This window comes from Puntigrus tetrazona, chromosome 2 (assembly GCF_018831695.1).
Source record: "Puntigrus tetrazona isolate hp1 chromosome 2, ASM1883169v1, whole genome shotgun sequence".
NCBI classification, from domain to species: domain Eukaryota; kingdom Metazoa; phylum Chordata; class Actinopteri; order Cypriniformes; family Cyprinidae; genus Puntigrus; species Puntigrus tetrazona.
In genome coordinates, this window is record NC_056700.1 from 11116310 (window position 1) to 11130075 (window position 13766).

At 38.0% G+C, this 13766-nt stretch overlaps 1 protein-coding gene and 1 long non-coding RNA gene across 2 annotated transcripts in view; one reads left to right on the plus strand and one right to left on the minus strand.

Moving 5' to 3' along the window:
* Positions 1–687: 687 nt before the first annotated feature.
* Positions 688–4478, minus strand: LOC122359521. The gene is made up of 4 exons (XR_006252712.1): positions 4350–4478; positions 2422–2476; positions 917–956; positions 688–813 (listed from the first exon to the last, which is right to left on the minus strand). It is a non-coding gene; the product is annotated as an uncharacterized LOC122359521 (long non-coding RNA).
* Positions 3545–13766, plus strand: part of LOC122359491 (dual specificity testis-specific protein kinase 2-like) — a 16138-nt gene continuing 5916 nt past the window's right edge. The window contains exons 1-4 of the mRNA XM_043259814.1: positions 3545–4089; positions 6530–6822; positions 9899–10020; positions 12323–12371. Of these exons, the coding sequence (XP_043115749.1) occupies positions 6601–6822; positions 9899–10020; positions 12323–12371 (393 nt within the window). The 5' untranslated portion in view covers positions 3545–4089; positions 6530–6600. The remainder of the gene's footprint in view (positions 4090–6529; positions 6823–9898; positions 10021–12322; positions 12372–13766) is intronic.

Consider the following 13766-nt stretch of genomic DNA (forward strand, 5'->3'; position numbering starts at 1 on the left):
GATAGATATACAGTGATAATAATAGTACTATTAATGTTGTTAGCTGAAGTGTTTTGCTAGCTATATCATTAGTAAATCACAGTTAATTATTGTTAACTTGTTCAGATTTTTTTTTTGTTACTGTCTAGTCTAATCTAATTAATAAATGAGTGTACTCATGGTAGGGGGTAAAACACAAGACACGGGCTACGTTATATTTACCCAGAAAGCTTACGCGTAAACTTAAAAATAAGAAGATTATGAAGTCGGAAGACAATGGTGCAAAAGGCAGACACTGAACAAGCTAATTCCAAGAAACTAAAGGGATTTCTAATTACTGAAATGCAACATATGCCATATGGCCATCTGGTTAACAAGATACAGACTCAACACCAAATACGTATACAGTTCAACGAACTGAGTCTCGTGAACACATGAGGCCTGCTTAACTAATCCCATTAAACAGCAGGTAAGCCTATCCTGCCATTTAAGTAGCATACTAATTGGTTGCTAAGCAATGGCCTGGTGTGGCATTACCATTACTGTCATCTCAAACCAAGCTACAGTAGGAGATATAACTTTCATCTAAGTATCCTACAGGGGGTATGGCACAAATGTCAATCTTGGTAATAAATATATTCTTAGATATGCAATCATTGTAATTAAATCCTTCCAAAATACTTTTATGTGAATATGTGAACAAAACCCACTTGTGTGCTCTGTGGTATCAATCTTGCCCACATTAACAGGAGAGCCCATACTCTTCAGCTCTGCACCGACTTCTTGCCATATCGGCTCAAACGTGTGACAGTATGCACACCATGGCGCATAAAACTGAAATATAAAAATCATGACATCACACAGCATGACAGAAAGCTACAAAGCAAACATATCGTACAACATAAAACTGCTTATGTCGTACTGTATACACTCTCACCTCCACCAGCCAGAGTTCATTCTTTAGGTACTCCTTAAACCTGTAAAAGAGAACAGTTTAATGTAATCCCACTCTGATACGTCTCATAATAACCTAGAAACCTTCCACCTATTTGTAAAATACCTTTTGGCTGATGATACACGGGTAAACTTTTTGAGCAATTTTGCCAGCCAGCTTTTTTTGAGCAATGTTGCTCAGGCATTTTCCGATTGAGAATAGGTGACAAATTTCTAATACTTTAGATCAGTTGTGGGCTCTGTGTCTCACGTAGCTGTCCACTGATGGCAACATTGCTTAAAAGGTTACCCTGTGTATCCTTCGCCTTTCTTTCTAAATTATTGGAAAAAAATAGTTGTTTGAAACTTTACATGCCTATCTAATAAAGAATAACTTGTTGGTGCAGTTTGAATCTACCTCTGTCGTCCATACCACCGAACAGAGACTGCACTTATTAAAGTCACAAAATTATTTATTAATGGCTGCAGATTATGGATTTTTTCTCTTACTAAATTTAGCTTTTGACAACATTTCCCATAGTATTTTCCATTGGAATCACTGGTACTCCTCTTTATTGGTTAAGAGCTTATGTATCAGATCACACACAGTTTGTTTGAATTAACAAGTTTAAAATCATAAATATCTCAGATTATGAAAGGTGTGCCTCAGGGCTCAGTTTTGGGCCCTCTTCTGTTTATTACGGCCCGAGGACCATCTTGGAATTATTTATCTATTGCCTTTAGGACAAATATACTGTAAATCTGGTATATAGTTTCACTGTTATGCCGATGACATATGTTATGTCTTTAAAGCCTATTTCAACTGCATCACCTTCTTCTCTTTTGCTTTGTGGAAATTAAATCATAGTTTACATATATTTTCCTTAAGGTTAATAGTGTAAAGACTGAAATTTTATCAATAGGTACTAAATCGAAAATTGCTAAGTTTTTAATTGGCTATTGATAATTCTGTCATTTCTCCCTTTCAGGTTAAAAGAGTCTGGGTGTCATCCTTAAGAGGACTTTATCTTTTGAGGCACATGCAAATAATATTACTCGGTCAGCATTATCATTTGCGAAACATCACATATTACTGTCCTTGTACATGGATTTCTCACATCGACTATTGTAAATTTTCTTCTCAGCAGTTTCAAAAAAACTTCATACGGCTACAAATTTTAAATATCTATCTATGCAATCAATAATATGACAAACCCTGACAAATAAATTAGAGTTGCCTGCAGGCAACCCATTTTAGCTGTGACGAAGCAGCAAACCTTGTTTACCTTGTTAGCTGTATAAAATGGTATAATAATAATAATAAATATAGCATGATGCATAATCCTAAAAACACACATTTGCATCAAACCCTCATTTTATTAAGCAGACTCATTAAGTGCCATTTCTTCCATAGAAGATCCATGTATGTTGCTATGCGACTAAATGAATGACGCCCCTTCACGACTAAAGCGCAGTCAGTAGCCTACCTTTACAGTGTAAAAGACTTACTTGTCATCGAGTTCCTCCACGTATCCCGACACCACAGCAATGACCGACAGAAGAGCTATTGAAAAGAAACGCAGTCACATACAGATTCGTGTTAAAGAGATTTGTATTTCGCTTATATTGGCGAACTTGGTGTCTGTTCAGTTACTAGGCGTTCGTATACCTGTAAGTAATAAGTGTCTCATTCTTGCCATCCTTTTATCTTGTCATAAACCGTGCAATAGCCTTGAAATGTTACAAGCGGCGGAGTCACTGTTAGGTTAGTGACATACTCATCGGACTGGTAGTAAGCTCTTGGCCGACTGACTAGATTAACCCCCTTTGCCCCGAGGGGTAGGAACGAAGAGAATTAGGCCACAAATTGATTCTGGGCAAGCGGTGAACGTTGCGTTGCGCCACTTCAATTAGTTTAAATTAGATTTTAGTTTTGTATTTTCCAGCGTAAAGCATGAACTGCATGTAGACATTTTTTAAAGAGATGCACAAAGTAGTGCATTTCAGTGTGTATTGTATCAAACGAGTCATTTACATTTAGAAAACTTTTTGTTTTTGTTGTTGTTGTGATATCGTTCCACAATTGGCGTATTGTCTGTTGCATTTTAGTATCCACTGAAGCTTGACAAAATAATTACTTTTTCTCCCGAAAGATGGCGCCATAATAATCCATTTGGCATACAGCTGCTTCTGGTTTTATTGGAATGCACAGCTGTGCTAAAATTGGACGTTATTATTTTAATTTTAAGTTTATACATTCTTAAGGTAAATTTTACATTTTGCTTGGCCAATTTCTAAGTAAATAAATGGGGTAAATGTTGTCAGTGCACTTCTCTGTTTATTGTTCTTTTAACTGTTTTCGTTCCCATAATAGCAGGTAATGCCTTTTAAATGTTTAGAAGACGACCTACTAACTATTTATTTTTGCGAATCTAGTTTTGTTTATGTTGTATGCCACACAACCAGGCCTATCATTAGACAGCTGCACCTTAAGAGAACATTTTGATTCGCTCACGGACAAGTCAACCAATCAAATATCCGCCCACTGTGCGTTCAGCTCCTCCGGTGATTGGTTCAAAACAATACTGTTTAAGAGGTCTCTCGTATCTCTATGGCCGACGTTGACGTCTGTCTCCATCAAATAGAAACGTAAGTTTGGTCCGTGGGGAGAGGCAACTGTTATGGAAGTGGTTGCCTCTTGAATTTACTTCACTGTGTTTTGACTCACTCTATGTGGGATAGCGTATTTGGGGATTCACTGCTTGTTAAATTAGTTAGGGATATAGAGACTGAGCGAAGAGCCCGGCGTGAAATAGAAAAGCCTCTCTGGAAAGAGCTCGCGCGTTATTTATTTTCTCCTGACCGCTTCATGTTTGTGGACAGCGCGACAAGACGTACGCAGTTTTCGACTTGTGCACGTTAAAACTGAGTTTCTATGATAAAGTTTGTTATAGGCGGGGTAAATTAAGTTTTAACAAGCTCACACGGTGCTCGTTGGATTCGTGGAGTTCAACTATAGCCTAGCCGACGCTCGCTCAAAACAATCAGTTATATCTTCACGTAAATACATGGATTGTAGTATATGGCCCCCGTCTGCTTTTGCAAAATGCAATGGGACTAACTGAGGCCTTTGGACCGCCAGAATATCTTTGCTTCGCTTTCAAGCCTGATGAACAGGTAAGATACCGAACTTTGTGTCGGATCAGTAACGTTGTTTTCTTTTTGGTTTTAAAGTGCGTTAAACTCTTGAAGCATGCGCGTGTGTCAGTAAACAATTAAAGTGCTCTTTGGTCTCCACCTATGAGTAACAGTTTAATGACAGCATGCAGTTGCACCTGATCACTATTCTCAGCGGTATTCTGTAGCTTATTGTTTTGCAGCAACTGGGTTCACTTTCGGTCAGCATCATTTATGCGATCTCGGATTGCAACACTTACACTTCCGAATTGTTTTTCGCGTCCGCTTCAAGCTGGCTTCCCTGGTAACAACGCGAGCCGTTTAAAAACATTAGCAAAAACATTATCCTATGCTGACGATCAACGTGCAAGGCGGTTTGCAAATTAACCACGGCCGTAGTTTCCTCAACGCGTTTGCGCTTCTTTAAAGTCGTTACTGTAAGGGTTGCATACTAGCCCTGTGAAGTGCATTACGTGTTTAACCCAGAAATGTGTGTTAAGTGTGGTCATTAATATGCCTATTTGAGTCTAAGCACTTCTTAGCAACTTCTTGAGCAGATTTTGAAGTGTTAAGCAGATTCATGAAAAACACAGCCTTACTGTACAGCAGTTAAATGCACGCAAAAAATGCATGGCATGAACTGAAAAATCTTCACACGAGACACAAGACCTTCTCATTTTTTATTTCTAAGCTTTGGAATGTCAGACATGCTGTCAGCGAGTAGCTAAATGGGTTTGTATTGTCTAATCACGTGATTTAAAATACCTGCGAATGACCTGCAGAATGTGAAGGCATTACAACCTCTTTTGGAATTTCTACCTTTTTGGCTGCTGGAGATAATGAGATATGCTAACCAAATAACCTTAGTTCAAAATAAGGCCTTGTTGTGTAATGTTCAGAGTCAGCAAACTGTCCTAGCTGATGCTTTGGCGCAACCTCTTCGTAGGAAGCCAGTGCGTAATTTTGACCCTGCGTGGCACGCTTATTTCCAGGCTGAGAGTGTTATTTTGGGAAAATAGCGATTGGTATATGGGTCAAATCACGCAGTAAGCCGAGCATTGAATGTTGGCTGGCCTTAAGGCTGCCCATGCTGAAGGTCAAGTTTGAAATGAGCTCCTGTGGAACGTTGCCACTGGAATCATGACCAAAACAGCTGTTTTAGGGCTCGTCTTTAGTGGTCCTGCCCTTCTTACACACTTTAACCCTGAGCACGCACCGGTTTTGTAAATCGCAGAATTTAGTAGTGAATGTTTACGGAAACTATATATAACGCATGGAAGCCCTCCTTAATTGTCCTCGAAGGTAAGTCATACGATTGACTCCTTCTTTGGAGTGCATTTGAAAATGACAGAGGGGATCTATAGAAATGGACTGAGTTGATTTATCACGCTGTAGGGAGTAGAGCCAGCTGCTGAGAAGCCTAAGGCCTGCGTGAATGTTTGGTTCTTTTAAAGTGGCTTTTACTGGGGTGTGGCACTCGAATGTACGAGTGGGAAGGCAGTGTTTAGATCCCGGCTGAGTTTTGTGTTATTTATTTATTTCTTTATTTCATTCCCAAGCTTACAACTAAACGTTGCAGGGACAGTTTTCCCGTATCCGTCCTGTTTTTTTTATTTTTTTGTGATGAATGGAGGGAAATGAGTAAGAATGGCTTGGTTCTGTGTTGATTTACGGACAATTTAGTCAAGGTGATTTATTTATTTTTTTTATGCCACTGGCCTTTGTTGTGGAAGTGATTCCAAAAATATTGTTTCTCTTTGCTTTTATCGCTTTAGCTGTTGTGTGAACTATTCTTAAATGATTTTTAGCGCTATTTCTTTAATGTTATCTTTATAGTTCTTGGCCTTCGTGCTTGCACTTAGCAGGTGTGTTTACTGCCCATAACACTATTTCCATGTGTTTGCCTTTTTTTGTCTTAAACGATTGTGCAAAAAGTGCTTAGTATAGTTGATAAATGTTAATACATAAAAGCGCAGGAGCAGTTTTCAGATTTTCTATTGAGGATATTAAAGAAATTGACCATATGTTTCTTTCGTCAACACACAAAATGAAAATCCATTTCAAAGTCAGCACAGAAAGAATCTTTATTTTTTTTAATGCTTATTTTCTTATTGTGAAATCATTTTTATGCATTTCTTTATTACCATGACCATCCTTTTAAACGACAGACTGCATTTTAATTATTAAATAATTCTTTTATTTTTGTTATTGTATTTTGAATTTTATTTTTGTGATCAGATGAGGATTTAGCATTTTTATGAATACATTTTCAGTGTACTGTTTATTTTTGGGTGTCTGTCATTTATGTATTGTTCACTCAGAAAGAAGCGTTTCTACAAGTAGCCAAATATGCAAGTTGTAAAAATGTGTATTATAATGGGACAAACTATATTATTATCAATATTTTGCTCATCTATTGATCTGTTTATTCCTTTTGCAGGTCTGGCAAGGACAGTCAAAAATGTGAACCGGTGATTGATACTCGACCAGATTATTTGTGCACCAGTAGCAATGGAGCGGAGCAAACGCAACTCCATTGCTGGGTTCCCCATGCGGCCAGATCGGCTGGAGGACCCTGATTGTGGAGGAGGAGCCGAAACCAGTCCGGCACCGCTGGACAGGGTCTGTCCCTCGTCTTACCGGGCTCTCATCAGTGCCTTTTCTTGCCTGACCCGACTTGATGACTTCATCTGCGAGCGTATTGGATCTGGGTTTTTTTCTGAGGTCTACAAGGTAAGATGGTTGTGTGATGACAATAATTCATTTCGATTCCGGTTATTAGTCACTTGGCCTTACCAAACCACCTGCAGAGTTGAGTTCTGACATTATTCATTTATGGTTATGAGTGAACATTGAAAACATTGATTAACTCATTCAACAGTTTGATAACTCCTACAGTTTTTGCACACCAGGAGCTGAGAGTTGTGCAACCTTTTTTAAAGATCGATGGAGATTTCGTTGAAAAGGTCCTAAAGGAGGAAAAGAAAGTTAAACCTGTGATTCAGCTGATGAGTTGTCATCTAGGTTGCAATGTCAGATAGGTGTGCGTATTTTGGCATGTAAATTAATTGCTGTTAGTATTACTAATACAATACTTAGTATTGGACTGCAGTATGAAGTTAACTTGAGCAAGTAAGAAGAGAGTAGGCCCTTAGTTTGTTTAAGAGAGTGTATGGCTTAGTTTGATATGATGCCAAAGTTTGAAGTTAATGAAGATGAAAGTTTAAATGCAGTAAAACTGGCTGCTTTCATTCTGTTTGGATGCTGTTGGGCCTAAAGTAGTGCATAGCAAGGCCTGTCATTGGCTGACAGTGACACAGGTTCAAATCCGGCCTGATCCCATTCCCTTCTCTCTCACCCCAATAGTTTCCTGTTTCTCTGCACTTATCCTGTTGTATAAAGACATTAAAAGTCCATTAAAAAGCCTGTTTAGATACTCTTACCTATTAAAGGATAGATTTACGTAGTCCTTCAGCCATTAACATGCATAAAGTAGCTTTCAGAGTTTGTGAGAGTCAGGGCTTCTGTGATTGCTCTCTGTTCAATCAGAAGTAGTAGGCTGGACTGCCAGATTCCAAATAACTGTCATTCCTTTAACATGAGGATGTTGTTTACAACATGCATCTTCCTCCGTAGCGTTGATTAGGCTACTGTTTGCGATTTTTATCTTTTTTTTTGTTGTTTATTGCACATAAATCCAAGCGACCTCCTGCATTAAATCGAGGACTACCCTTGAGGCTGAGCATCAGTAGACCTTTCACTGCTGCAAACTATGTTCACAGTGAATAATTCAATGAAGTTTTGAGGTCAGAAAAGCCCTAGGAGAACAGTGCATGATGATGCCCATTACCAAGATCAATTCCTGTCATAACAGTGAACTCTTTCACTCACGAGCGGTATTTGTCTCTGTACTTCTCTGTGCATGCACATGCTGCATCGGGTTTAATTTTAGCTTGTGTGTTTTGTCATAAATGGGCCAGGTTTGTCCTCTTGGGTATTAGGACAGGTATTAAGTCATTTAGAGATCAGAGCTCAGTCATTTTTAGATCAAACTGTGTATGGAGAGATGTAAGTACTGTAGACCCTTTCAACATGTGTACATTGACTGTATGCATTGAATTTTTATTTGCATTTTATTTTATTTATTTTCTTTTATGATGCTTGTTTTGAAATGGACACTCTCTAACTAGAAAAAAAAAAGAATCCCCCTTTACTTTGCATCTTGCAGGCACTTTCACTTTTAACCTTAGTTTTTATTTAATGAAGCGAGTGTCCAAGAAATGCAAATGTTTAAGCCTTTCATGAACTTTGAATTGCAATGCAAATAGTTCTTTGCAGTTTAAATAATAACAATAAAAGATAAACTCGCATCGCCTTAGCTGTGTCAAACTAAGAAGATTCAGAGCAAGATTTACTAAAAGGAAGGTTCAGACAAGGCAAAAGTAAATTAGTTTTAATATTTATTTAAATGGTGGAAAAAACAATTAAATTGAAATCAAAAAGTATTTTAGCTTTTATTTCTGTGTAAATAATTGCGGAGCGTGTGTTGAGCTAGAGTTTGAACCCCTGCACTTTAAAATCGGAAAGAAAAATTTGTTAGTGATTTATGTCTATTTAGAATTTCCTTCCCCACACAGGTGGCTGAGATTTAAAGCAGAGTGAGTGGTTTTAGGATGGCAGGCAGGGGGTGTCTGCATATGGTGCAGGCAGGGGTAATACGGTGAGCCAAATACCAGCTGTGTTGGGGGTCTGCAAGAACCTGTCTGCAAAGCTAATGCAATAATAACCTTTTCCGGTTTGTTTGAACAAATGAGTTTCAATCTGTACCCATATGGTAAAATCTAAAAAAAAAAAAAAAACACAGCAATATGCAGAGTCCCTAAATAATCATGTTGCTCAATGGTTTAATACATAGACATTTGAGGAACCAAAACATTTTTCTAGGACGCTGGATTTGTTGCAAGCTGTGTCTTGATAATAGCAGAACAGATTGAGAGTTTGGGTGCTGTAGCGGAGGCATCTGGGTCCATGTCTGACAGGCGGCTCTCACTGTAGGTGGGCGCACGAAATGGGCTCTTCATAGGCTGCTGATCCCCCAGACTGTGATTGGTTGCAGCGCAGTCTGCATCGTGCATTTGAAGTAAAGGGGAAACTCTCATAAAATGTCGCTATGTGTTATGGATACAACATTCACAGCAGTTAACCACAGAATTCAATATTTTGGTTCCCTAGCACTGAATTTTGAGTAATCCCTCTGTTGTGTTGAGTCTTTCCATCACTACATGCCGTTTCAGGAAGTCAGCATTTTACAGACGTAGAATGATTATTACAATTTTTATTTTTTTTTTACTCATGAGGAAATCCTGTGGTTGATATTTCTTTTCCTAAATGTCTTTTAATTGGTCAGCAAGATGAAAGCACAAAGAGGAAACTAGAAAACAGATCTGCAAAGGCACATTTCAGAAATGTTGTGAAACCCTTAACAGTACGTGAAAGTAAAAGTCAGTCGTGCAGAGTTGTCCGTTTTGTTTATCACGTGTTAGAAAATTGGTTTTGTAATAACGATTTTTAGTGGTGTTGTTGTTCTAATGCTGTGGGTTTCACAGATGCAATTTTTGTAATAGCAATAGCTTTAAGATGCTTTGGGGAAAAAAAAAAATGCCACTTAGCAAAAGTGTCACTTAAGATGAATGTTAAGAGCATTTAAATATTTAACTTAAAGTGCATTGACTCATTTCATTTTATTTGTATGGTTTAGTTCAAATCCACAAGAAGGCTGAAAGATCATTTGTCATTTTCCTTGTTTTAGGTGCGCCACAGAGCTTCGGACCAGGTAATGGCTCTAAAGATGAACAAGCTGAGCAGTAATCGTGCCAACATGCTGCGAGAAGTTCAACTCATGAACAGGCTCTCTCACCCCAACATACTCAGGTTTGCTTTCAGCAGAACACTATTATCACAGTGGGTTAACACTTTTTTTTTTTTTTTGATTGGATTAAAATGATGGTGCAGATTGCAAAATGTGCAGGGCTAAAAGCTAAGCCATGACTTTTATTGCAAAGTCTTCTTAAAAGCCGTGTCTCTCGTGTGGTTATTTTATGAAGTCGGTTTTTGCAGTTGTGGTTTACGCTAATAAGAAACTAAGGAGCTGATGCCAGTAAAAGTAAGTTTAACAAGCTTGTAACTAAATGGCAAAATGGAAATAACATGGGTTTCAAAGAAAGACACAACTGCAGTTTTCGTATGAAGCAGTGGCTGGTGTAGCTTAATATCAATATTAGGTTTCGTACTCTTTGAAAAAGGAGTGTGCCTCTCTTTATGCACTGCCAGTGGCTCAAAATTAATGCAGTCTTTCAAATAAGTGAGATCGTGGGAGTGTTGCTTTCAATGTGAATCTTTCTCTCCTTTGTAATGGAAAAGCAGGGATGACCTCTTCCTCCTCGTTTCACAGAAATCAGGTCAGAAATCCATTAACAATAGATGGAGTGAAACGACATCCTGAGTTTAGACTTCATTGAGATCAAAAAGCAATCCTCTTGGTTTTTGACATTTGTTAGTGTATAATTGGTGAGTTTTGTCAGCTATCTTGGGATGAAGTAGCGAATGGGATCTTTGTATTAGTTTTATTTTTCGATGTATTTATTGAATTCATTCGGTTCTGGGTTTTTTTTTTTGTTGTTTGTTTTTGTTTTTTTATTGGTAACACTTTATTTTAAGGTGTCATTGCTACATGTTAAATGCACTATTATAATAACAATAAATTATGCATAGCCTAATTACATTCAAGTAACACTAATCCAAATCATAACCATGTAGTTAATTAATGTTATAAAAATATTGTTTTTAATCAATGTGTTAATGTGTAATAATGCCACCCAGAATTGTAAAGTAGCTGCCTTTCATACAATTCTGCAGTACGCATATGATTAACTGTTAAATATGTCTGGTATTGCTTCCATTTTTGTGATACTTGGCTTGTTTGTAGAGCAGAATGTGAGTTTGTGGGTGGATGAAAGAGTGAGAGAGAGGGTCTGTGTGTGGTTTACAATCACACCATTGTTACATCTCATTGAATGGGGGTGGAGGGACCGTAGTTCAGACAGGAGAAGGCTGAGGGGAGCTTTGTTAAAGAAATCCCAACACAGACCCACAATAAAAGAGGTAGGCCTGGGTTTATGGGGCCATAACTTTGAAAACACAGACAAATTTGTATCCTGCCTAATGACTCTTGTGAGGTGGCCATTCAGAGACATTGATACGTTGTGTCACTGCTAAGAGCTGCTAAGGCTACTGCATGTCTGTATACAGTGAGGCTCACGAGGTCCATACATTTCAGCTGCATTATTCATATCTGATCTTTCTGACCGTTTGAAAATGATGACTTTCCGGAAAGAAAAAAAAAAAAAGATCGGAGGCACATCAGGCATCACAACTGACGTGTTTATTTGGGGTTTGAAATTAATGTGACCCAAAATAATAGATTATATTTTGAAAAATATTATCCTTTAAAAGAGCTGTTTCTAATATAATACATTTAATGTAATTTTATGTCATCAGTAAAAACAGTTGTGCTGTTTATAAATCCATATTTATTCATTTGTGGGGGGGGTTTTGTCAGGATTTCTGAACGAAGAGTTTAAAAGATGAACGTCTATATAAAATGGAAATCTTTTGTAACATTGCTTTTGATTATTCTGATGAACACTTGCTGGAAAACAACTGTTAATTTCTTTCTCATTCCAACGTTTTAAATGATACTGTAGGTTACTGATATATTAAAGAACTTTCTTATTATATTATAATGTATTACTGTTTAGCTTCTAGTTAAAGAAATTATACCTCGCCACGTCTTCCTTACTTTTATTTACAGCGGAAATCTTGCATTTGTTCTGCCACTGTGCCTGTATTTACATCAAAGTTTTACCCTCAAGTCGACTACAGACAGTCCCACATTTTATAGCTTGCGTTGATGTACAGCACCATAAACCTGTCTGAGGTTATGGTGTCATTTGTAAAAGCCATTTTTGATGTAGAGCATAAAATAAGCCCATTGGACAGCAGCCTCAGCTCATTCTAGTCAATAATGCTGAATTTGCTCTATGCAGTTGTTTGCATATTGACGTTTTTATATTTTTTGGCATCCTAGAAATCTTTTCAAACTCTTAGCTGTTGCTGCCTCCATAGCAGTAAACTAACATCGGCCTTCTTTTTTTCTGCTTTTGTGGTGTTGTAGATTTATGGGAGTGTGTGTGCAGGAAGGTCAACTCCATGCTCTCACAGAGGTAAGTGACATCAGACTCGTGTTGCATTCACCACACATCTCCTCATGCACAAGAGACAGTGTTTTAGGTACACCTAATGAATTAAAGTCAACTAAATCCGTACTTCATCTCATTGAAGACATTGCAACTTGGCCTCCTTCCAGTTTGGAAAAAAGGCAAAAGGTAACCTTTTGTACCAGTAGACCTGTATTGAATTTATGCTTGAATAATACTTGCGTTGCTGGGAAAAGTCGGTCTTGGAGTGCTTGCGAGGTGTCTTTGATTCCTAAATCTATGGCATTTCCCCCTGTGAATCACCTGTGACATTGAACAGTTTAGTCTTTGTTCACAGTGGCCTGAGGGGAAATATTCTATTAGAGAACCCACTGGCAGTCCCCTAAGGCATGTTGTATTTTTACCATCTCAAACCGTGTGGGTGTATTATGCTTGTATGAATGTTGCTGTGCTATATAGTCTTACTATCAAGATGAATATTGATTTCACGAGAAGGAGGGGTTTTACTTGTTAAGCAGGAAATGAGTCTGTTTAAAAATAAAAGTAGTTTATATACAAATAAAATGATTAGTGTCTTAAATTGGGTATAATGTGCATAAATCACTATAAAGATCATGCAGTGAGTATTAAGCACAGCAATGTTTTGTTTTTTTCTTAAGTCATCCTCACCTTTTTGGAAGCTTTTGGGGGCCCTTCACTGGTTGAGAACCACTGGTTGAGAACCACATAAATAAATAACCATATAAATGGAAGCTTAGTTTTATGTAGTAGTTCACTACAGTCATCCTGGTATACACCATTTAGTGTGTCTTTGATACCTGTTCTGTGTTTTCCTTTTTAAAAAGTACAAAAGGCTTTCCATTTTAGCTTAAATCATCGCAGGTCACTTGTTCTGTCCATCGCCTTGTGACCTTTGCGCTGCTTTCTTGATGCATGTTGACAGAAAGAAGTATTAGTCCAGTGGTAATCACTGGCCTGCTGAGGGATTATACTGTTTTTCAAAGCCACTGAGACCTTGCGTTGCTCATGCTATTAAGAATTCCCAGTCATTTTTTTCCCCCATAAAGACACTTCATTTAAGAGCCGCTGAGTGAGTTGACAGTGTATTAAATGAGCTATCTCATCACTCAGCAGTTACGAAATCAGCCCTGCAGGAAGTTTCCATCCTTTGTTGTAACCAGCATCAGCACCCAACGCACTCAAAGTTACTGTTTCACCAAGAGGATTAGCTCTATATAGGCATACACATCAGTCGCCTAATCACCTGAAGTAACACAGCTTTAGACCTAACCTGGCCTACTCGGTCTGGCAGTACATCAGATACTCTACGCTGACCAAATGGTATGATGTAGGATTAGCTTTAACTTACTGAAAGATGAAGCCAGCATGGCACTTCCAAAT